Source organism: Nelusetta ayraudi, unplaced genomic scaffold, assembly GCF_046127955.1.
Source record: "Nelusetta ayraudi isolate G7.1 ecotype Tasmania unplaced genomic scaffold, CSIRO-AGI_Nayr_v1 ptg000174l, whole genome shotgun sequence".
Classification (NCBI taxonomy): Eukaryota; Metazoa; Chordata; class Actinopteri; order Tetraodontiformes; family Monacanthidae; genus Nelusetta; species Nelusetta ayraudi.
In genome coordinates, this window is record NW_027466223.1 from 1,040,324 (window position 1) to 1,064,893 (window position 24,570).

The 24,570-nt window shown below is 48.8% G+C and overlaps 1 protein-coding gene across 1 annotated transcript; it reads left to right on the forward strand.

Annotated features, from left to right (window-relative positions):
* Nucleotides 1-7,006: 7,006 nt before the first annotated feature.
* LOC142880874 (guanine nucleotide exchange factor VAV3-like) lies at nucleotides 7,007-23,316 on the forward strand. Its single transcript, XM_076014847.1, has 2 exons — nucleotides 7,007-7,241; nucleotides 23,146-23,316. Exons 1-2 carry the CDS (start codon nucleotides 7,035-7,037, stop codon nucleotides 23,299-23,301), a joined length of 363 nt encoding a protein of 120 aa, XP_075870962.1. The 5' UTR covers nucleotides 7,007-7,034; the 3' UTR covers nucleotides 23,302-23,316.
* The last annotated feature ends 1,254 nt before the right edge of the window (nucleotides 23,317-24,570 follow it).

The window sequence follows — 24,570 nt, forward strand, 5'->3', positions numbered from 1 at the left end:
ATCAACAGTGACAAATGACTGCGTTTCATGCCTACGAGCTATTTTCCTGCGCTACCTGGGCCTATAAACCGGCTCACGGGAGAGAGAGAAAAAAAAAGGAGGGGGGCGGGAGGGGGGGGGGCTCTGGATTCCGAACAGCTGCCTCATCTATCTCGGAAGCGCCGGCAAACCCTGGAGCCCACTTGGCAAAGACACAAACCAAAACAATAAGTTGCACGGAAAGATGCATATGGGTAATAAAATATATATAAATCTCAGAACAAAGGACTCAGAATCTCAGAAGCGGTTCTCAGTCCAACTTACATTGAAGCATGTTTACAAGGACTCATTTCCCCTCCATATATTTAAAGTCAACAATTACAGCACTTGATTGAGATGCAGGCAAATTCTCACTCCTTTCAATATTTCCCCATTCGATCACCTTGATCCAACAATAACTGGATGGAATTGTTGATAGAATAGTATATGTATATACAATGTATTTTTAAAGTACCCAGAGTAGCTCTGAAATAGGAAAGTGCTTCTCACTGGGTGATTTTTCTCTTCTTTTTTTTTTTTTTCCACCGGAGATGATGCGGTCGTATCTGTAGGTGGAGCTCTTTCCACTGTCAGTATAGTGGCGCCTGCCAGGACCATGACACAGCTGATATTATTCACATCCGCTAACAATGCCGCTGTGGTTTACGCCACTCTGACAGTTAAAAAAAAAAAAAAAAATTATGTGCGTTGGTCACAGATCAGAAACTCTTGTCAGAAGTCTTTTATTGCAGCGGGGAGGAAAAACAATAATGCTCAGAGTTATGTGAGGCTTCATCTTGTGCCTATGATTAATGTAGGAACATGAAAAACATCAACTTGTTTTTTCTCTGGGGGGGGCAGAAAAGAGGTTCCTGCGAGGATCATCTGGACCGAGATTGTTTTTATATATTCCCGAGGAAAAACTTGCTCATATTTCCCAAATCACAATTTTCTGTCCAAACACAGAAAAACAACCTTCCTGTTATATTCACAGCTGAATTTTCAATCTAGAAACATCCCCATTTTTTTTTTCTCTGTTGACAGGATGTGCGCAGGATGTTTACGGGAAACGAAGGAACCCCTCGTCGATGTGATTAACTGCAGCCCCCCCCCCCTCCCCCGAGCTAGCCGTATCGCCGTCGATCTTACCTGCTGCATCTGTCGCCGACGCCCCAATTATGGCCTCCGATGGCTCCGTCAGCCGGAGCCGGGGCCATCTGGCCATCTCGCTCTGGCTGGCGCGGTAGCGTGAGGGGTTACATAAGAGCGCAACGACAGCGTGTGGAAAAACATACTTCCATCGCCAGGGAAGATGTTGCCACGGCGTTAGCGCGGGCGTGCTAACCGGGCCTCTAGCTGCCAGAAGTTAAAAACCAACCATTAATGGTCAATTATTCTATTCAGTTAATGTTGACAATTGGTACTTGTCCAAAAATAAAAGTCAATACATTGCCGCTTCACGGAAATGGATCACATCAAACCCATACTGTCTGTTCAGACGGTATTATTTAAATAGTCTATATTATTGCTTCTATTTTTATAAATCAGATTCCCGATGTAAGATTTGTCCTCATCTCAGATTCCTATGGGCTGAATTGCTGAAACATCTCCAAATGACTCCTGTTGTCATTTTCGTTCATCACGCTCTCTCTCTCTCGCTCTCTCTCTCTCTCTCTCTCTCTCTCTCCCGCTGTGTGTCTTCTGCTCTGCTGCCCCCGCGCTGATGGTTCCACAGCTGATCCCCCTCCACGGCCCCCAGTGTTGATGAAGACCCTGCGAGTCTTGGCCAGACTCCACTTATCCACACCCCCCCACACCCCCCCTTCCCCCACCGCCTCTCCCCGAGGGGTTATCCTTGACCATTGATTTCTCCTCTGGCCTCTTAGACCGGCAGAATAAGAGTGCTGAAGGCGGGGTCGGAGCGATCGATAGCCGTTAGAAAACATGAATTAAAGCGGCTATAGCGCCGCAGCTCTGCTGTGGTTATCGCGCTTTCTTGGTGTTATGCAATATTTCGATGAAGATGAAAAAAAAAAAAATGTGACGGCCGGCATTCAAAGAAGGTGTGAAAATGCATGCCTGAAGCTGTAGCCACACTGCAGCTGGGGTAAATCTGCAGGTGCGGGTTAGCATTTGTTCCCTCTATGCAGCAGGGTATACATGCCCTTCACGGCACAGAGAGGATACGAGAGCTGCACAAATAGATCGGCCACCAACCCCCCATCCCACCCCAATCCCCCAGCAGATCAAGTGACACAATGCGCGGGCCGAGGCGCGCTATAAATTACAAGCTGGCAAAACTGCAAGAAGGTATCGGCGGCATGTGGACAGTGTGGCCGTGCCCGAGGGCTGCCCACCGCATAGGCTACCGATCATCTGACACGACGGTGGGCACGGAGGGCGACGCCACGCTGCTAGTTGGCACGTTTTGGCTATCGAATAATAGCGCGCGCCACATATGCTAACCTGAGGGCAGTGCGGTTATTAATTATGTCACCTCGAGGGCCTCTTCCAGTAGCACGGCGGGCCAGATGGACTGTTGTAAAGTCGATGGGAACTGCTTTCACGCCCATATCTGGGAAAGAGCCCACGGATCTGGAACGGTTGGAAAGGGCGAATGCACCTTCTGTCGGTTATGCGGAATGTCAGATTGCTTCGCTGGTAAAAAAAAAAAAAAAGAAAAAAAAAGGCGGAAGGAGCAGCTCGACGCTTCTTCAGGTTCAGGTTCAACATTTGACACGGCAGCCGGGAGCTGCAATAACACAAACTTTTTTTGAGGCACAAAAGGCACAGGTACTGGTAATCATTAGTTGGGTATCTAAAGTAAGACAGAAGATGAAGTCAAATGCTTACGCCAGAATGCGCTATTTTAGTCATGTTTCATCACCGTTACTGCTTGCAGGTGTTGGCACTCCATTTGCTGAAAAGCAGTGGCTGCAGCTGTTTCCTAGTAAATGCAAAGCGTTTAAAACATCTTACCCTACCGTAGATTTTAGGGTATGATAATGGTTTCGATGCAGGTTAAATGTTTAATCGGGTAGAACAGAGTCATGAAGGAGGAGAAATATCAGCCAGTGAACTTTTTGCCGGACTAAAGTAAACGCAAAATTATAGCCATTGCCAATCATAGGCTTGCTTCTCGTCACCAGAAAACATATCAAATATTGCCTAGTCATAAATGTAACGGCATACATTTTGCGTTAGCCTGTCCTTAACGCGAAGCTATCTTTGTACGCGTCGACTGTCTTTTTTCGGCTGAAATTGTCAACAGGAGAGCGGGGTTTTTTCTGTTCTCGTCAGATCATCGAAGGACTTAATTACGTGTTGAGGAAACAAAGATCTGGCAGTCTGATAACACCCGCCATCTGTGTCCACGCGTAATTGCGCTGCTTCTCGGAGGCGAGCGCGGCGCGTCGAAACGTTTAATGATGTAATTCCCCTCGTATTTCCAATTCGCGGCAGACGCTGGCCAAACAAATTCTGCGTCAAGAAATAATCATAACGCGGTTTAAGTGTGAGTTGCAAACATTGCACGCCGTTGGGAGTATTGTTTTGTTTTTTTGTTTTTTTTGCGAGGTCTTATGAGGTAAAATGCACCGGTGCCCTTTCGCATTTGCATGTTTCCACCCGAGTCTGTGTATGGTATTAATGGGAGGAATGCTGATAATTGCCCGGCCACACGGCTGTCCTTTCAGTCCCCGGGCAGAGGAAGCTGAAACCCGAGACGGCCGGCGAGAGGTTCGCCAGCATCCGGCCCTTTGTCGCCTCTCCCGCCACGTGCGCTATGCCAGCCGTGGCGCCCCGTGCGCGTGGCCAACGTCGGCGAACGCGACGCCGGACGCAGCTAAGCCCCGCGCGAGCTCTCTCTCCGTCGCCCTCGCCGTGGGTAAACAAAATTTGCCCCCCCGCCCGGCGGCTTGGCCTTGGTCGGAGTGGCATCGAGATCGGCTGGCGCGGGTGAAAACGGAAGAGGAGGAAGGAGTTGGCGGCGAAGCCGTGGGAGGAAAAAAATCACAAACAGCTGAATCGCTTGCAAATGCCGGGGGAACTAATCTGGAAGGCATTGTTCCCGCGCGCGGGCCTGTTGTTCAGTCATTGTATGCAAATGTGTTACTATAGTTGTTTGACGCGCATCCGGTGCGTGTCAGCGTTTTCCTTTAAGGTTCCTTCCACCCTCCTGCAAAGCTCTCGACGTCTCCGTGAATCTGCAGAAAGAAAAAAAAAACATAAAAAAAACCTAATCCTGTAGGTGCGCGGCTCCTCTCCACTTGTCTTGCATTCTTTGCGGCGCAACCTCGCCTGGTGCCGCCGTTAATGTGATTGCCGGCGTGTTTCTGCGCCTCCCCGCGCTTTGGAGGCAGATGAATCACCTCATCACCGATCAGGTGTCTCCCCCCCCCCCATCTTCTCACACTCCTTCTTTTACTTCATCCGGGGGACTACTTTTATGTTCTTTTTTTTTCTCGATCCTGCCATCGCGCTCACGCCTCGCATCAAAATCGTCAAAATGCTAATCCTCACCTTGTACGCAGACGACTGCCTTCCCTAATTACCCAACGGGGCTCAATAAAAACAAATGGGGGCCCTCGTATTGAAATTATTTTTTCTAATGCCGCGTTCACTTGCTTGAAAATTGCATTATCGACTTCTTTAGCTTGCTGCACTTTTCAAAAACAAATAGATCTGGAAATGAGCCCTTTGTGATGTAATGAAAGTCACTGCCACCTCGAGTAGAAAGCCGAAACTGATCCTTTCTGCAGGAGGTTGAAAACAGAGGGCTAAATGGGGCCTTTGTTTGTAATGTAGGTACAAAAGTTGTAATGTAGGACCCTTTCGTTGACAGTGACAGAGAGGAAAAAAAGGAAATTAACACAAGGGTGTAATGTCCAAGCAGTGTTATCGTCGGTATATCAGTATTATCAGGAAGTTTTGTTCCACGTGCACACATTTGGCTTGTTCGTGTTACGATACCCACACCCACACCCGCTGCGTAATTTTTAAGACACGCGTCGAGGCTTCTAATTCTGCGTGTGACAGTAACATTGGGGCTTTTTTTTTTCTCTCCCTCTGGTTTTATGAGCGCAGAATCCATTAGTAGTGACGAGTCCGGCCGCAGACAGACAGACAGTGTATTGACTCGGTCGTGCCATTTGTGCGCCCAAGTTAGATGTTGAATTTGTGCGTGCAGAACATTTTTTTTTTTTTTTTTTTTTTTTTTATGTGTCTCTCGGGGGCCGGGGGGTTCATTTTGCGCAAAGTGCGCGGCCGACATTTAACTTTGATTTTGCGTGGCTCGTCGTCAAAATGCCATCTTTTTTTTTTATATCACATTTGAATAGTGAAAAAGAGAGAGAGAGAGAGAGAGAGTATTAAAAAAAAAAAAAAACTTTCAAAATATTGTGAACAGAGGGCGATTATATGTGACTGCAAATGGGTTTGTTCGACGGAGAATGAGTCATAATTGCTTCTCGCTGCATGCAGAAGGTGATAATGTCACTTCCGAGGGGCCAATTTGTGAGACCACTGCTTGGCTCGCTGAGATACGAAGTAGCAAAACGGAGACGGCGTTCACTTCTGGGCTCCAGGTTTATCGGTGATTAAATGTGCAAAACCTCCTCACGCGAAATTGCGCTGGCAAATTTTTTTTTTTGCTGCATAGAAAAGAATTAACGCCGTGCCGGTTTCCCCTCCCGGTCTCGCAATGGCAAAAATACAGATGGCAGATAAACACAAGAGCAAATCGGGAGGTAGGGACTCGCAGAGAGGCACAGCTGCGTGTTGCGGGAGACACAAAAATACATTTCCACCGCCTTCGCACACACATCTGCTTTTACACATTTTCCTCTGAGAACCGGATGATTCACCTTTGCAAATGAAATCTTCTGGCGGAAAAAAAAAAGGGGAAACGCAATCGCTGAGCGCAAATACGTGACGGATCGTGAGGACGTGCAAAGGGTGTGACCTCGAATTGCTGATAGCCCGACTGAACTGTGATTTTTTTTTTTTTTTAGAATTAACACAAGGAATGAAATCAGAACTTTTTAAAAGGTCCGAAATATCATAAACACTTTGCGATGTCCTTTTTTTTTCTTCTTCTTTTTCTGGACTTCCGTGGAGCTGCTTGGAACAACGACACGACGCTTTCAAAAACAAACAAACAATAAAAGTCTTTACTTCTCTTTTTTTTTTTGTTGAAAAAAACTAAACAAAAAACGATAAGTTGCTGACATGACACGTGAGGCGACAGCCATTGGGCCGAGCGCACCTTCAGAAGAACTTGGGACAACAACAACAACAACAAAAAAAAAACAAGAGCAAAAACACCTTTGTGGCATCACATAGGGCGCATTTCCAGGACGGTGTGTTTTAGCACACACTTTCTTTTTCCTGGTTTTTGGCATTTTAGATAAAGGAAGGAACACTTTCGTACCTATTTGAAGCAACGCACGCAGCGAAAAGAAGACACAGACACAGACACAGACATTTTGCATCAGGGTCTGCTCGTTCTGCTAGCACCTCTGGCGGGCCAACTTCAATGCAAAAGCATGGTTTTGCGGACGGTCTTATGTAAAGGCTTTACTGAAAGTCGCTACGCAAGCGTGCCTGCCTGTCGTGGCAAGCGGAAGAGGTGAGGGGGAGGGAGGAAAAGACAGCCAGGCTGACAGTAGTCGGAGAGGGTGTGCGTGTGCGTTTGAGAGAGAGAGAGAGAGAGAGAGAGAGAGAGAGAGGTGGCGGCGAAGAGTGCAGGGTGCGCTCCATCCACAGCCTCACTACGCCGGAGCGTCATCCGCAGAGCGGCCGTCCCACCTCGCTTGCGCTTCCCCCGACTGTTGCCCGCCGAGGTCCGGCTCTTGTCGCAGGGGTTTCCAGTGGAACGGGAATGGACTCGGCGTGAGCCGCCGACGCCGCCGCCGCCGCCACCTTACTTGCGAGAACCCCCCCCCCCAAAAAAAAAAAACAAACTTAATTCTCCGGGAGAAGCTGAAGCAAAGAAGCACACACACCAAAACGAAAAAATGATGGAGTACTGGAGGCAGTGCGCGCTGTGGCTCATTAACTGCAAGGTGCTCCCGGCGAACCACCGGGTGACATGGGAGTCCGCGCAGGTATTCGACCTGGCGCAGACCCTCCGCGACGGCGTCCTCCTGTGCCACCTGCTCAACAACCTGCGACCCCAGACCATCAACCTGAAGGAGATCAACCTGCGGCCGCAGATGTCACAGGTACAAAAAAAAGAAAAAAAAAAGAAGAGAAAGCGAGAAAGCGAGCGTCGCCGTCATGCTGCTCCGGTAAACAAGCGGGGGAGAGGAGGGAGATAGAGGGCGCCGGGGACCGGACTTCGCCGGCGAAACGTCGGATTCCTCGTTCGTCCCTCCTGCGTGCCCGCTTCGGTGCCCCCAATACGCGTTTGTCGGTCAGAATGGTCTCGTTTTGAATTCGGCGCAACACAATCCGCAAATTATCTTTGCCTTCGGGTAGAATGCCAACTTTGAAAAGCTTTCCAGAACCGCCCCCACAGTAGCCGACATTGGCGGTGCAAAAAAAAAAAAACGGGTTGAAATCGGCAAGTCGTAATTTAAACCACATTTGAACCAGTGTAGAAGAAAACATGTTTCGCGAATGTAAGAAAACTCCGTCTTTTGGGAACGACGTCCCCTTAAAGTTACAACACACGACAAAAATGAAACTTTTCTTGACATTTTAAGACCCTGAACCTGCACTTAGCTAGTGGCACGGCTCCTCAAAGGTCAAAGGTGAAGAGGAAGAGTGACTTCAAATCAGAGACTGGATTAAACATGAGTCTCCTGAATTCGGGGCATGTAATTTGTCAGCTAGCTTGGCTTCTTTTGCATTTTGATATAGTTTATGTTAATTTAACCTTAAATAAAGAGATGCATCCGCACAAAATCCTCAAGTGCCATCTGGTTCTATTGCAGGACTGCCAGGCCAGATTAATATTCGCCTTCATAGCCGTGAATCTGCGCGTCTGGCTCAGTGACAGCGCACATGGCGCCGCTGACACTCACCTACTGAGACGGCAGACCTGCTGCCGAAAAAAATGAGACTGCTTCTCTGCTGCGGATGCCCTAATGCTCTCGTCTGATGCAGAACAGATGATTAAGGTTTAAATATCAGTAGTACGGATGGGCTGCACTTCTGATGGAGAGGAAGGGGGATTAGCCCTGTTTCCAAGGTAATAGCGCTGACGGGTGTTACAGTGGGGCGGTCAATATGATATGCGCTCATGGTTCTTTCCTGATCCAATTTGGCGCCAGAGATTCAGTGCGATCACGCAGGTGAACGGGCCAATTTAAGGACGCCTAGAGCATTTTAATGTCATCAGCGTCCAAGAAAATTTAATCCCTGGATCTTTTTACTTGGAGAACTGAGAGAAAACTAGATTGGGAGTGTAAGAGGAGAGGCTGATTGGTCCATTTGCTGTTAGGAGTGGGACACTGGCACCAGTAGAGTTCCTGGTACAGGGACATCAATAGGTCACTCTCTGCCATACTTACTCTCAACGCTCAGCCGGGCCCAGACTGGGCTATTTATAGTCCGGGCTTGCTTTATGCATCGCTGGGTGGGCTTACTCACACCGGGCGGGTGATGAGGCCGCATTCAGAGGTGAATTAGCATCAGTAGTAAAACTCTGGCACAACCCCTTACATCACCAGCGTACAAGTTCACGCCTTTGTGAGCATACGCCTCACAACTTGGGTGCCGAGGGCTTGTTACTGTGTGCCGCTCTGTTTGAACGGCGTTTCCCAGGGGTCATCTGCCACGCAAATGATGTAAACAGCGTGAAACACTTGTCTTTAGATGGGTTTTTTGCGCTCCCTTTCTTTGCCTTAATCCACCGCAATGACGCAAACCTCTCTTGGAACCGTCCAACACGACTTCAGCCTGTGTTTATTACGTTTTGTACATTTCCTGTTCGCTACGAGTTTTTAATTAGGATAGGCCTGCAGGGCTTCCTTTACAACAGCAAATACTGTAACCGTCTATTTCAAACACCCAATGTTTTGAAAAAAATATATCTCCCTATTTTTTTTTCTTTTTTTTTTTTTTTTTACAAGATACAGTAACTGACTCTAGCCTGACATTGAACTCCCCAGAGATGAAATCTTTTACTTGATTTGTTTGCCCCACTTTTCGGGGATTGTGTGCTAAAACGCAGTTGTGGAAATCAGGCGCGAGCAGCTTTTTTTATTTTCTTCATCCAAACAAGTGGAAGGTACAGTGAAGCATCATCGAGGGAGGTTGCAAACAAAGGGCAAAATATTCTGTTTTTATATGCCTACAGAGTTTTTTTTTAATATAAAAAAAATGCTGCTTCACTGGAGTGCAGGATGAAAAACAAAGATCTGAAAGAATGTGGGACCTCGACTGTTCAGCTGCTATTTTTAGACTTTAAGGCCACTACGATAGTGTGATATCATAACTCGTACTACTAACAATTAAATATTTATTCTTCGTCTTTCTTGATGTCTGTGGATCACGGCTACATTAAGGCTCAGCCGTGCCAGGGGACGCTGACTACCAATCTACATCACCATCAACCCCCCAAAAAAAGGTTGTCAACATCCTCGTCCCCAAGTACCCCTCCTTCCTCTTTCTCCTCAAACTTAAATTTACATAACCAGGGGTGGAGTCGCTTCCCCTTTGGCCTGCATAATTCATGGGCACCGCCGTGACAGCTACTTTATCATTGGCTAGTAAAAACACATGGGACGCCACTGTGGCTTCACCCATGGGACTCCCTCAGTTGGAGAGACAAAGGCAGTGAAGGGCTACAAAGAGGCTGCTTGAGCAACCCCTCCACCCCCTTTTCCAAAAGCCACATCTCTAGCGGACATAAAGAGACCCCGTGGGCTTGCCCACCGTAGCTGTAAATGGGTTCTTTAGACACAAAGCGTGCAGAACGTTGCTGTAAAGGCAACGATTTGCCAGGTTAGAAACGTAGCGACGAAGTTATCCAAGGTGGACTTTTTGATTAATCTGCGATTAATCTGCCCTCCTGCTGGTTAATATACCTAGAATTGCACCTAAGTGTGTTTACAGGGAGCTACTTCCTTTGTCACTTGTCCAACAAAATGGTGATGGTCCATTTATATCATCCTATGTCCTGTGTATGTTCAGTGGTCTCCACAGAAGAAGCAACCGGGGATATTTCTTTGTGTGTTGCTCTGTTATTTAGTGCGTGCGTGTCGTCTGTATGTTACACAGTCTCTTGTATGCTGTTTAAAAAGAAGCAGTAGAAGTAACAGAAGAAGAGGTGGTGTTTGAAGCAACTTGTCACTGTTTTGTAAAAAAAAAAAAAAAAAAAAAATGGCAGCGCGCAACTTGGAACGACGCACTGAGGTGCTCTGCGTTCGCGTGTACAAGCGCAAGTTTGTGATTTGAGTTCATATTGTTACCAGAGACCACAGGGCCACACAGGCTGCGAGAATCCACGTAATCCGCACAATGCTTTACCACGTCAACCGCTGCCCTTATTTTACCATTTCTGCCTCACGATCAGTCCCGCTTTGTCCGTTACTCTGAAAAGAAGCAGTCCTGACCCTGAAGAGGAAGTGTGGGTTGTCATGGCGCAAGGACTCCACGTCTTGGTCACACAAGAAGCACGCAACCCCTCCACTGTTCCTCATCTCTCCGTCTTTTACGCCACCGTGCGAAAGCTAGGGTTTGAAAGTTTGGGAAGCCGCGTACGTGCGAGTTTGTGTTGGTTTGGGTGTGTATTGTTCCTGCCGGTACACAGCTGGAAATGTCGACCGAGGCGAGGGCGCCATTCAGCGCGTTCGGCTTACTCGCGCAAAACAACCGTCTTGACGCGCAACAACTGTGGTTGTGTCGCGGCGAGGGTGAGAGCAACCGGCCCGATTTGGCTGAAATTGACATGCCGACATCTGCCCTTGTCCTGTCAGGCTCAGTTCCGTTCGTGACCGCTATCGGTTCAAAGTGAGACAAGAGAACGACGGTCGAAGGGCCCTGACAAACAGACCAGCTGCGTAAGCCTCAACATACACAGGAAATCAGGAAATGAAACAGGGGAAGGAAGTGAAACCAAACGTGCCCTCGATCGAGCTCACACCAAAAGTACACCGATGTCAGACACAACACGGCAGAAAGAAAAAAAAAAACCCCAACGCTGTGCTCACACTGTGAGAAAAGGAGCTCATCGCTTTTCACTTGTCACTGTGGCCCCTTCGGAGACCTCAAGGCTCCTGCGCCATGTTTGGAAAGTGAAACTAATGAAGACGAGGGGGGAGAAATTGCGGATAATTGTCAGGTCCAATTCTAACGAGCAGAAATTCATTTCGCCGAGCAAAAAGACCACAGGAAGACATCAGGGAAAAGAGAGACAGAGGAGAGAATGAGGGGAGCGCACGCTCTCCAGAGCGAGATTAATTAACATTTTCACGATAATCAGCTTGGCGGGCGCGGCGCGACGAGCGTACGGCGCGTTATCCCTGATATGACTCTACATTATACATGCCTTGTATGTTTATTTTATCGGGCCCAAGCGCCGCGATGTGAAGCAGTGAAAAGAGGGAAGCTGCGGTGAGCGCTCCTAACGTCGAGCTTCAAAGGCGCCGGCGCTCGCTTCACACTCCAAAAAGACACAAAAAAAAAAAAAAAAAAAAAGTTAGAGAGAGCGAGGGCGTGGGAGAGTGAGGAAGATGTCTTCATTCTTCCTCCCGCCCGCCCATTTTGATCTGCGCAGGTTGCGGAACAGCAGAACAGGAGTGGAGAGAAAAGAAAAGAAAAGAAAAAAAAAAAGAGCCTGCAGCTGCATTGTGGATTTTGAATTGATGTGGTGAGATTCAATATGCCGTCCCAGGGATTGTTCAGGGCAAAATGTTCACTGTGTTGCTCATGGTAATAGGGTTTGATGACATGTTAGGGTAATGGCGTGACGGTATGAAGCCTTTAAACACATGCAGCGACGAACCAAGTCAGGTGGAACCGTGCCAAGCAATGCAGCAAAACAGATTATTCATACCCGATGCATCGCGAGCAGGGCACGCCAGCCCCATTATCAGTCATATAGCGGAATATTTCCTCCATCGGGGATTTGTGATAAAGCAACGGAACGACAAGACACACAGGTGACATTTTGACGCGTTCCTTTAACTGCGGTTTGTGTGACAGTAAGGCCCGATCTATTCCCCTTTGAAGGCGGTGGCGAAAACTGAAGTGGCTCAGAGTTTCATTGCGAGCTCCATTCACAGGAACGCTCAAGTTTTTTTTGTTTTGTTTTTTTTTCCCAGAGCGAGACTGTGAACTCTTGATGCCTTTTATTTGCATTGCAGCGGTGAGCTGTCATCCCGGTTAAACACTTTCGACCCGTGGTTCTCAACTGGTGGTGTCTCAGGACCCACAGTTTTTTCCCTAACATGAAGTCGCGACACAAACTTGTTCCACGGCGCTCAAGTTTATTCCATAAAAAACAAACACAAGCCAGCCCACTTTCAATCATCTCTTAAAGAAATTATTGAAATTATTGAACCGAATTATGTGTACTGCAAAATAAATGTCCGACACCTTCTCTATAAAAAAACAAGGGATACTGGCCACAAAGCCTCGACCCAATCAAAACAGTTCTGTGACCCACTTTTTGTTGGCGACCGACCAGTTGAGAAACGCAGCCTTAGACGATGTTCCAGGGTGTTGTATGTTAAATTCTTACTGGCTTACTGTGAATTGAAGGCAGAAAAACCTGAGAGGAGAGTGATGTCATGACTTGCATCATGTGGGAGGACTATAAGGACTAATTTGGGGCAGGGGATAGCGGAGATGTGAATGAATTCTCATCCTTGTTGTTTTGGATTCCAGACTGATTAAATTCAACAACACCCTTGGATTGAGGCGCTTCCAGTCCATTCGCACCTGAAGTGATGACAATAGAGCTCCCTTAACTTGTATGTTCACTTTGTTTGCTTTCGTCATTTGATGCTATCCTCTTCTCATTATTATTATTTTTATATGCTACATATTCTACATATACTGTAAATATTCTCTTATATGTTTCTTTACATTGCGTGCGTTTTACGTGCGTGTGCCATGTCGTCGTCTTTGTTTTTGGTGTATTTATGTGGCCGTGTTAGAGCACCACCTACAGGCCTGGCATACGCGCTACGGAATTTTCAGTGATTCCTCGGCACGATGCTGCGATGACGGAAAAACCTTTTCAAAAATGAAATCCATAGGTTTTTGTCTCCGTGTGGGCACGGTTCAACGCTTCCCCCGCGAAGACGTAGATGCGCCGCGGCGCCGCCGCCGTGATCCGCAAAGCCGCGCGCACGCGCTCCGTCTATTTTGGTGCGTTCCTTCACCCTAATTGTCTTGCTTGTTTGTACTCATGTCCCTGCCGCGGGAGCGCGTTACGCCGCAAGTGCTCTCAGCTGGAGGATGCAAATGAGGGAGCCCTCTCTCCGCGTTCGTATATCCCGTCTTAATGCGGCCCCGGCGTCCTGACCTCGCATGCCACGGTGACCGAGTGCGCCGGGAGAACGCTCGGATGTGGCTGCTTTGCGTCTCAGAGATCGTATCACGAGCCGGCGCGCTGGAGCGTAATTGCGCCGGCTTTTTCAACGTCTAATGGAGAAAAATGCCCCCTGCTCCTGCTTGTTTCTACGGGACGACTCGCGCATAATGAGAAACCGCGCATTGCGCCGGCGGATGTATCCCGTCCGACGGTCATTCTTGTTCCACTTGATTTGTGCGGCACGTCATATCGCCCCAGCGCTATTTGTATTCAGCGAGCGTCAGACGCGCGACGACTGCGATTGCTGTAGCTCGGCCGACCTTGTTGGTTCGCCTCTGCAAAGGAGAGTTCCTGTCGGTGTGTAAACACGGCTGTGCTGCGTCACGACGAACCCGCCCACCCCCCGCCCCGCTTACAGTTTTCACGCGGTTCTCCCGGTTGGCTGCGATGTGTCACCGCGATGATGTGCGTGTCTGAAGGCTGCCAGAGCCTCTGCCAGGAATCCACACATGTCCGCCGACATTGGCTGCGATGCAACTCGCCGGCACAAATTCAACTGACCTTTCTTTTTTTTTTCCGTCGCCAAGGTAACAAGCGTGTGCTTGCGGCCAGCTGGTAAAGGCTCGTGAGAGTAAAATCCATGCCGAGGTTTTTGCCTGGGTCTATTCCGTGGGGGAAGAATGTACCTGGAATCCATGTTTATCAAATGACATTGGTCCAGGTGAGGTCGGTTTCTGTCAAAACTGTCAGATTTCCAAAAAAGTCAATTCTGCCTCCTCTCCTTTCTGGCGAGAGCTCATCATCGTAGTCATCATCATTATCATCATCACGAGGGAGATGTGCGTTTCCAGGAGCTCCCTTCCATCAAAAGAGACCTTTCGGCGTGCCGTACGATCGTGCAAACCCAAGTAGTGGCATAAATAAATTATAACAGCAGTTTTGCTCTCTCTTTTCTTTTTGGTCGATGGAAATGTCAACATGCTGACGCTACCTAGAATTTGGTGCGCCTATCCTCAAAGCCAGGAGCTCCTGGACAGGAACCTACTGGATCCAGATTTGAAACCCTCTTCATAAAGCGTTTAAGAAGAAACCGCTTTTGGAGTTTTGTATGTCTTTTGTGTGCATCGCGTGTCGATACTGCAATGGACTGTGCTCACTGAGGATTATTGACTAGGTTATCTCCAGCGTGTCCTGCTCCGGCGACACAGGAGGGAAGTGATGGACGGCGGTTGTCTATTGGAAATGGGAATGTCTTTATTTGTGTGACCGAGAGGGAGGAAAAGGGCACAATGAAGCAGGAAGAGAAGCAGCTCGTGTGTGGATGGGACTAACAACCAGGCCCATATCCAAAGCCTGTCTGTGTGCTACCCAGAAATGAGAAGTCTCTTTGCTTCTTTGGCTTTCTCCACTTTTTGGAAAGTGTCTGTTACAAGAAATATTTGTGGAAATCTCCCCCTTTGTGATGCCACAAATTGTACTGGTTAATGACAGCACCCCTGATCCGCCCTACAACATGCATGATCGCCTTGTCTTTGTGGAAAGTCCCATAAAATGTCAGCGTGAGGAACCCTAAAACTGAGTTGTAGGCTCGAAATTGAAGGTTTAATAAGCCTTTTCCTGAGCTCCAAAAAGAGCCTTGAATAATGAATGAAACAGAGCTGTTCCACTGGACTCCAACCCTTAATTTTCTTGTATTCCTCATCCTGCACACTGGGTTGTGTGGGTGCTGGAGCCTTTCCCAGGTGGAGTTCAACCCCGGACAAGTCACAGGCTCGCACGGACCAACGCGGGAGAGACAAACAAACATCCGTAGTGTTACATCAGTTAATAATTTGGACTTGTGTGTAAAGCTTGGCTTGAGTTGTGATTTTTATATTAGTGAAATCTTAACATACTGCCCATAAAGACATTATTAAAAGGGTATTCTTGCAGTGCAATAAAAGGAACTTGGCTTACCCTTATACAGTATATAAGAATATATGCAGATCAAGGGGTTTTTGCTCCTAGTCAGCTGCCATCTTGCGCTGCCAAATTCTTAAGGCAGCCCATCTGACAGTGCCCAAAATCGGAAACACGCTGTCAGGAGGGCTGCCTTAAAAATGTTACACACTGGACCTTTAAGGGGTACCCAGAGCGAAACCACCCAACTCCACGGGGGAAAAAAAGGGCCTCCGTCTGACTTGAGCCCATGACTATCTTCCTGCGGGGCGACAGTGCTACACTGCACTAATGTCCTGCCCCAGAGAGTCTGGGATGAAATCGAAGATATGAAAGTTGGTGTCATACGTGTCCTTTAAAGGAGAAACAACCGCTCTGCCGTCGTCACTGACACACGGAAGAGGATGCACGGGGAATGCGGCGGAGGAGTAAGGATGCTCATCGCTCAACATTCATGTTCATGCGTTTGTTGAGCACATTCGTTGCAGAACGTCACGCTGTCAAGACGTTCAGTACTCCCCTTGCCTTCGCTCCGTCTTCATCACCCGTATTTGGAGCCAATCAAACCAAAATGAGCTTAAACTCTTTGACCCCCGTGCCGCAGCTAAAAGGGTTCATATCTCTCGCTGTAATCCCATTCCCTTATCAGGCAGGGGGTGGTGGTGGTGGTGTAAGCTTTGTGTACGTTGGTAGGGGGGGAAGTGAGGGGGGTCACCGGGGTTAAACTGGGATTTAATGGAAAACGGCTTCTGAGACACTTATTGGCGTTGTGGGGGAGGTACTGAGCCCCCGGTTGCAAGGGTGGGGGTTGCAGGGAGGCGCGTCTTTAATTATTGCCTTTTTGTGATTCCGTGGCAGCAGTCGCGATTTGACAATGACCAGGGGGGGGGAAATCAAAGCTTCTTCCAAATCTGCACATATGTTGCCAGGTGCTGCAACACTAAGTGTTGCCTTTTTTTTTGTCACCTGCGTTTCTTTATGCATTCTCCAGATTGCACCTATATACCTATATATGAATTTATAATTTGGCCGGAAGGTAAACATTTCAGTTCAGTAAGTATTTTCGCTATCTATATTTTGGGTGGTTCTCAAACATTTATCATGGTACGAAATGCACAATTTCCTACATGGATTGTTTGCTGAAGACGAGACGTCCCACAGTGGGTGGTACGTGGGATTTTGTTGCCAAAACGGATAATGCTAGTGGCAAGGCCGTCAGAGCCAGCAAGTCTTTCTCTGCTAGCCTTAACATACTCAGAAACGTTTTTTTTCCCACGTATATGATAAAGAAGTTATTCTCCGTAATCTACTTGGTTACGCTGCTTCCAGTGCTTTTACATCACGGCATTGTTTTTACCCAGTCATATTTCACACAGCAGAGTTAACCAGTGGAAAAAACTCCGGAGCCAGTTTCCGGAGATGTGACGGCAGGGGGGGGGGGAGGGGGGGGGGGGGCGACGCTGAGCTTGTCAACTAAACTGGCGGGGGACATTCAGGGTCACGAAAGGCAACTGGAAAAAGTGAGTGGAAGCACACTTTTCCAAACCCAGACCACCGGTCCCACGTAAACTGGGACACTGTGGCTTCCTTTCCAACTCCTGGCGGGCAGCTCATTTCACAGTGTACGCAGTTCCGTTGAGAGACAACACTGTGAAAATCAGCTAAGGCGCCGTATTGCCGCAATGAAAAGATGCCGACCGTGGAGTTATGTTGACAAAATCACTTAAAAAAAAAAAAAGATGTTTATTTTCAAGTGACAAGGGTCACGCTTGCTCTGTTTGCTTGTGATGACCCCGGGGCCCACTCCGCGATGAGAGAAACAGAGGGAGAATCGGACCTTCGCCCATGTTCCACCGCTCATTTCCTGGTTGTGCAGCTGACAAAAGCACCCCCCCCCCCCCGCGCGCGACATGGATGTGACCTGGGGTCGACTCGAACGCCGATGCGTCACCCTCTGGATTGCCGACAAAAGGGTTCCACAGGCGTGCGCGCATGATGTCATTCAGTCCGGATACAGGATCCCAGCCGAGTCAACCAGCTGGGCTTTAACTCTGACACCACTGGCGTTGTTATTTTTTCCCCACCTCTGTACTAACCTAACACGCCAGACCTTTCTCGCGTGGGATTTCGGTCTTTGTTTGTGAAAAGTGGCTCCTCACGCTTTTGGAAAGGGGAGGCAAAATTTGGAGGGCAACTCCGAGGATGGGCAAACCTTTTTCCGGCCACATTCAAGCAGTCGGAAAAACGTGTGCTGTTCAGCCGGCTGAAGGGTTCCTATAGGCGCTAGCGCCACACACGAGTGCCCCCGCAGCTAACTGCTTTCCACTGTGACATTTAACACATTAAACCCAAGGCCAGTTGATGGCAAAAACATGAAAACGTGGGTCCAGAGAAAAGACTGCAGTGTTGTTGTTTTTTTCTGTTATCGTTACAATAGGAAAATTTGCTTCCTGTTTGATAAAAAACTGCCGCCGGAGCAGCTTCCGCTAATCTTGTTAGCCACAGCCATTGTTCACAATTTGCGGTAATTTTCTGTTTGGAGCAAGCTCACAGCGGGAGTTCTAAGCTAATCTCAAGACATGATGAACATTTCTGAGCTATTATGAGCAAATAGCTATCGCTAACTTGCAACTCCTGTCAGTACGAGTACTTGCACCTTTAGCTAACAACCCGAGGACGGTCTTTGGGCAAGTCCTCTTCCAATTACGGCCCAGATGTGAGGTTTTTTTAAGATGGACCAGTGACATGTGAAGCTCTCTGTACTGCATCGCTCCAATTTTCTTCTTATTCCTCCGCCCAAGCTGTTGATGACAACATTGGATTCCTTTCACACGTCAGCGCTCCCTCCCCGCTCGGCCCTCATCCATGCCATTAACGGTCGGCTCTACACGGTTTAAGCAGGAAGGCGGCCAATCTGGCCGTCTTTAATGCATGTGAGAGAACAAGAAAAGGATTTCATTAAGCTTCACAATACGCACAGGGGCCATAAAAAAGGCTCCGGCTTGTTGCTATGGAGCTCCGGCTTGTACCGTGGAATACATAAGTGGAAACCCGATGCTTATTGTGAATACAGAGCAAGACCCGGGCTCGTATGAAAGGCTCAGGGGCGGGATGGCTCATCGTACGGGAATATTCCTCATCCTCCTCCTCCTCCTCCGTCATATTCCAGATGGCTGGATGCACAGCTGGAATTTTCGCCACTCTAGTCACTCCGGTCCTGTGTAAGCTTTGCCTCCTTCAGCCCCGAGCCGAGTCAGTGAGCGTTTGGAGCTTCCCGCTGAGACGCAGCAGCATAAATACACCCTGAAATGCGCCTTGCAATTCTCACTTGGAAACAATGGGGCTATTTCCATTTTTTTCTTGATGTGGAGGATTGCCTTCCCCTCGGGGCGATGCCTCCGTTGGCCCAGCCAGTGCCGACTTCTAGCGAGGAGATTGGGGGGGAATCGGCGTCATGCTCGTTTTTACGTACGGGGCCTGCCAACCGCTGACGAATGAGTTTTGAATTAGTCCACGGCATATATGACGCTATTTGCCGTGACTTTGAGGGTCCTTCAACCAAGATCCCCCCCCCCCCCCGTCATTAATCGATTCTTAGCCATCCGCGTGCAGTCAGTCACACGATGCCGAAAACGCTTGACGTGCACGGATCGCATTACGCCGTCTCGATAGATTCCGCGGGGCGCGGCGAAAGTGGGCAAGAGGGGGGGAATTTCTTCATCAAACAAGTGGGGGGGGGGGGGGGGGGGGAGAAATGCATTTAATTTTGTTGTTGATGCTACGGAGAGGCCTGCTAGATAGTTTGTTTACTCCCAGATGTCGTCGGAGACCGGCGTCCCCCCCCCCCCAATCCGAGAGATTTTTGGATGCATCCTCATCGCTTTCTGGGATCAATCTACCAGCAAGAGAGCAAACAGCATTAAGCAATCCACTGATGTAACGCGGGTCAGTCTGACGTTACAGAGTGAAATGAATCCCGCGAGTGGACGAATGAAACGCACAAAATGAGCGAGAGGAAAAAAAAAACAAACAAAAAAAAACCCATCACTCAAACTTGAGTCGACTGCTGTTACATAACGCGTGCACACATGAGCACGCACACATGCTCAAAATTAGGCCACGCACTTCCTGAGCCCCGGAGAGTCACTCCAGCAGAAGAAACGCTGCCAGTGGAGCAGTAACTAGTTGCTTCACGCTGCTGCGCTCTCGTTAGGACAACTGCCGCCGCCTCCTCCTCCCCCCCCCACCCCCGCCGTCGGCTCGGAGTGAGCGGCTCCGGCGAATGTGCTTCCCTCAGATAGCGCGCCAGGGACCCCGGGGAAGGGGGGAGCGGGAGGGGGCTGCGGGGTCCGTGTGGCAGACAAGATGCGCACGTCAGACAAAAAAAAAAGAAGAGAAAAAAAAAGAAGAGTGGCCGAGTCCGAGTCGGTCGAACCCAATTCGTATTCGGCGCGTGGACGCGGGACAGTGTGCGCCGACCGCAGAGGCGCGAGGTGTGTTTCTGAATGACGGAGCAGATTGTGTTTTTCTTAAGTGCCGTTAAAAAAACCGCGGTCGCGGGCGCTCCGACCTTGGCAGCGGCGCCCCTTTGGAAAACAAATGGGGGGGCTGGGGGGGGGGAGGTTAATGGAATTCCCGTGGAAAGGCCAGCCGGCGTTAAGTCGGAAGGCAAAGTAGCACCGATGCCGATTTCATTCCGTAAATTAGTTTCAGCTTTGATGGTCGTCAGTTAACGAAGTTTTGTTTATTAGGGCGTCTGCTAGCATAACTCTGAGTGGCTCATTTGCCCTCCTTCTGATCTATTGTATATTTTGCTTGAAAGGTCCAGTGTGTAAAAGGTTTAAGGAAGCCCCCCCCCCCCCCCCCGACAACGCACTTCATATTTAGGGCACTGTCAGGTGGGCTTGCTTTAAAAATGGCGGCGCAAGATGGCAGCTAACTCAGTGCAAGACCCTTATTACTCTATGTGTACTCTTATACATTTAATGAGAACTCTTCTGAGGGTCGGAAAACCAAATGACTTTCATTGTACTGCGAGTGTACACTTTTGTTAATGTATCTACGGGCAGTATGTTAAACTTTTACCAATAGAAAAATCATAAAATCAGGCCAAAATCTTACACACGGAACTTTTTTTAAAGGTCCGTTTTCACGAATAAACGCAGTAAATTGTCCCGAACAAGTACACGCGCGGCGTGTACGTGTACGTGTAACCACACGCATGCATTCACGCATGCATTTGTTTTGTTCACACGCCCCAAATACCTCCTGATTAACCAAATGAGCACTTGTGGCTTGAGGGCGTACCGCACGGCAGTGGCTCACGTCCGCTGGCGACCTTTACGATACGCCTGCGACGAAGCGGCGGCGGAAAACCCCCCCCCCCGAAAAAAAACGCTTTGAAGCTTGAGTCCTGCGACAAGGTCCAGTGTGTAAAATCAAATAACGCTGTTGTTTATGTCTTCTATCCAAATGATTTGATTTATTCATTAAATTATTATTGTAAGAAATGTTGCCTCGCTGCTATTCATTTCTTTCTTCAGCTTCAGTTAGCGTGTCATTGCCCTTTTTATGGTGTGATGATGGACGCGGTCGCCCGGATCTCACTTATTTGCTTTCGGTGCCGAGCCCTGAGAAAGTGTCGGGAAAAGTGGTCGGCTGAACCTCTCTCGGTCCGTGATTTTCAAGTTCGGCCCATCGGAACGGCTGCCGCTCAGCTTCATGCAGTGTTTGTCTTGGGGGGGAGGCGTTGTCTACAGAGAAAAGCCCTCGGTGTGGCTGTTTTCTCTCTGAAAATACCACCCAGTTCAGACGATAGCGGATAGCGGCGTCTCTCGTCTCTCTCTTTTCTTTTCAATCAAAGCCGAGGCTCTCGTCCCCTCCGTCTATTTCTTCATCTCGAGGGCGCGGTTGCGGCACTCTTTGACGAAACCTTCCTCCGGTTTGCCCAACACGGGAAGCGAGCTTACTGGTCGTTAAAATCAAAGCCGCCGTTGCTTCCCATTGACGAGGCGGCAGAGCGGGAACCGGAGCGATCCCGTCGCAGCGGCCAGGCGCCAAACGGCCCATTGGAAATTTAGCGACAAAAAAAATCGCGCCGCTTCTCACGCTCTTTCACTTCCGTCCTATGCCGACGATGGAGTGATTAATCGGTGTGCAAAGGGGGCGACGCTCGCGTCACTCGATTCCTTCGATGGCCCGTCATAGCACCCGATGCTATTTATTGCTGCGGGGAGGTATAAATAGATTGTGACTATTTTGCTGGCCCTTCGACACCGTTAAAATTGAACTCGCTTTCCACGAGCCGTGCGCATTTTTACGGCGTTCCGAACGTAAAAAAATAGACAGATTGCGTTTGACTACAGTCGGCTAATCCGGAGGCGTCGGTGGGGGTGGGTGGGGGTGGGGGGGATCCTTCCGCGTGCCGTGTCTTATTCCGATGAATCTACTCCGGGAAGCTTAATGCTGCATATTTTCGTGCTCTTCTGGGTTCCGTCGGCGCTCCTGGCATCGAGTGGTGCTGCGTAATCGGGATGCATGGTTTCGGGATGAAGTGCCATTAGCCTCATTAGCGCAAGATTTAAGCTGCAGACCGGGCAGAAAAACACTTTGGCCGTCCGCGAGTGACATTGTTTATTAGGAGGGTGACGTATTGATCCGTCCGATCCAATTTCCTCCGGTCAGTGTGTGTGTGTGTGTGTGTGTGTGTGTGGGGGGGGGGGGGGGCGCCGCGGCTGGAATTCGGCCTTGAGCTCGCGCAGCAGTTTGCCCGACGACCGGCCGAAAAAATCGGAACGCCTGAAAATTTGCTCTCTGTCCTTTTTTTAGGTTACGTTTTCTCATCAGAATTCAAACAATAATGACGTTTTTGGCCCTAGCTTGATGTTTCCAATGCTTGTACTGTTCTTGCGGGGCCAAGCGCCCTGAATAACATCTGACTTCTGACCGTATTAACGAACGCAGCTAACGTGCTTTTGAGCCGCACCAACGACTCTGCGGTTGCACAACCGAGACCAGCGAGCGCTTAACGCGCTGATTGCAACACGGACGTCGGGGTGGGGAAACGAGCCTTTAATGTCCAAACAGAACGAGAAGTGTGGCTTTTGCACAACGCCGACTCCAAACATTTCCCAGAGCAGCGGATCGTTATGTCCATGCTCTCATTAATTTTCATGTGGCCAACTGCAAAAGAAAAAAAAAAAAAAAAAAAAAAAACACACAGCGTCTGCCTGACATTCATTACTTTTGCACAATGTCTTACGACACACTGCGACGATGAGCCAATAGCGCCGACGCCTTTCAGTCTCTGCGGTGTGGAATTGTCTTCACTCAGAACTTTTCCCACTGTTCCAATTCTTAAAGGTCCAGTGTGTCAATTTTAAAGAAGCCCAGTCCTTAAAAAAAAAATGGCTCTGCAAAATGGCAGCTAACTCCGAGGAGGACCCATTATAAAGGCTGGAAAACCAAATGACTTGTATTGAACTGTGAGTGTAAACTTTTATTATAGTGTTTATGGGAAAGCTTTTAAAAAAACATAAACCAAGCCGAATCTCACACACTGGACCTTTAAGTCACTCGTCGCGTTTCTATTTCTTCGCTTTTAGCGCAAATTCGTCAAAACTTAGCATTTTTTTCCCCCCGCTCGATGTTTCAGTGAAAACTCACTCTCCAATCCGAACCTCTGTCTCCTCCTCCCGCAGTTCCTGTGCCTGAAGAACATCAGGACCTTCCTGGCGGCGTGCAGCGAGGCCTTCGGCATGAAGAGGAGTGAGCTGTTCGAGGCTTTCGACCTGTTCGACGTCAGGGACTTTGGAAAGGTGAGGCGGCGTTTGCTTAGCCGCGCGGAAACTAGCTAGGATAGGCAGCGGCAGCCTGCGCCGGGCCTCCCTCCACCGGCTGACCTGGATTTGTCAGATCTTGCCGCACGCCCACTCGGGCTTGTCTTTTGTCTTAAAGTTAAATGAAGCTCGGGCAAATTATTTATGAGCCAGAGGAGGATTTTTGATGTTGGATTTTTTTTTAAAAACATTTGGATATTGTGATGCATATTCCTTCATTTGCAAAGACTTTCTTTTTTTTTTGTCAGATCTACACTTTATACAGTCAGCCAAAATAATGTAAGGAAAAGAAAAACTTTGCATAAGTATTTCAGTACCAAATTTATTCAGACATCACGATTAATACAAGTTACCTTTGGCCTCTGCAATGACAAGAGATGCTCAAGGTGGTGGCTGTTTGCCGCCAGACATGATGACACTGCTTGGGTAACGTTTGCTACCCTCGACTCTCGTCGATATTGATGCTACGTTCACAAGGGTAGCGCCACCTGTTGGGGGGGGAAAACGTCTCGCCACGGTGCGCGGTGCTAGCGTAATTTGATCGAAACTCGAAAGAGGCATCTACGTGTCGAGAAGTGCTTATGCAAATCGTTAGCCTAATAGCATAGTTGCTAAAAAAACACATTTTTTTTTAGCAAGCACATTGGTGAAGTCAGGTAGATATGACAATTTGGCCAAACAATGAGTGAGGCAATTATGCCGTTAGGCTAACGAAATTAGCTATTTGTGGACGTTTTTCCTCTACCTGATGTGTGTTACACATTTTTTTTTGGCCGACCTCGTGCGTATCTTTTTTTCTTTGGCCTCCTAGTGCCCATTAGATAATCCAGTGTTATCCCTCCTTGGTAGTTATAAGTGCCGCAGTGCATCTTTCATCAAACTCCTTAACTCCCGAGCCAAAGCCGTAGTCAGCATCATGACCCAGCAGTTTAATCACTTCCCCCTCATTAAGGGGCTGAAAATGCCTCGACACGGCGCGCAGGCTTTTTTTTTACGAGGGGTTAGAAGTCTAAGGCCCCGGGTTCATCACTTTGATTCTCTCCGCCCCCTTTGCCTGTGGTGAAGATTGTCTGCAGCGCTTTGACAGCCCCGGCGAGCCCCCCCCCCCCCCCCCGCTCCCCCGGGACCTTTCATTAGATATCACGGCCTCGAGGAAGGCGAGCGAGGAGGCATGCTAGCTGCCCGGCGTTGAGGCTTTTCATGAGACGGCCGGGGTCGTAGTCCCATCTAAAAATGTGTGCCAGCGAGAGGCGCGCGGGAAAACACAGCGATAAGTCACAAAAGAAC

Bases quoted from the DNA above. Each gene is read 5' to 3' on its own strand.
- LOC142880874 (XM_076014847.1), top strand. From the start codon at position 7,035: ATGATGGAGTACTGGAGGCAGTGCGCGCTGTGGCTCATTAACTGCAAG. The intron at 7,242-23,145 runs GTACAAAAAAAA...CTCCTCCCGCAG, and splicing joins TGCGGCCGCAGATGTCACAG to TTCCTGTGCCTGAAGAACAT.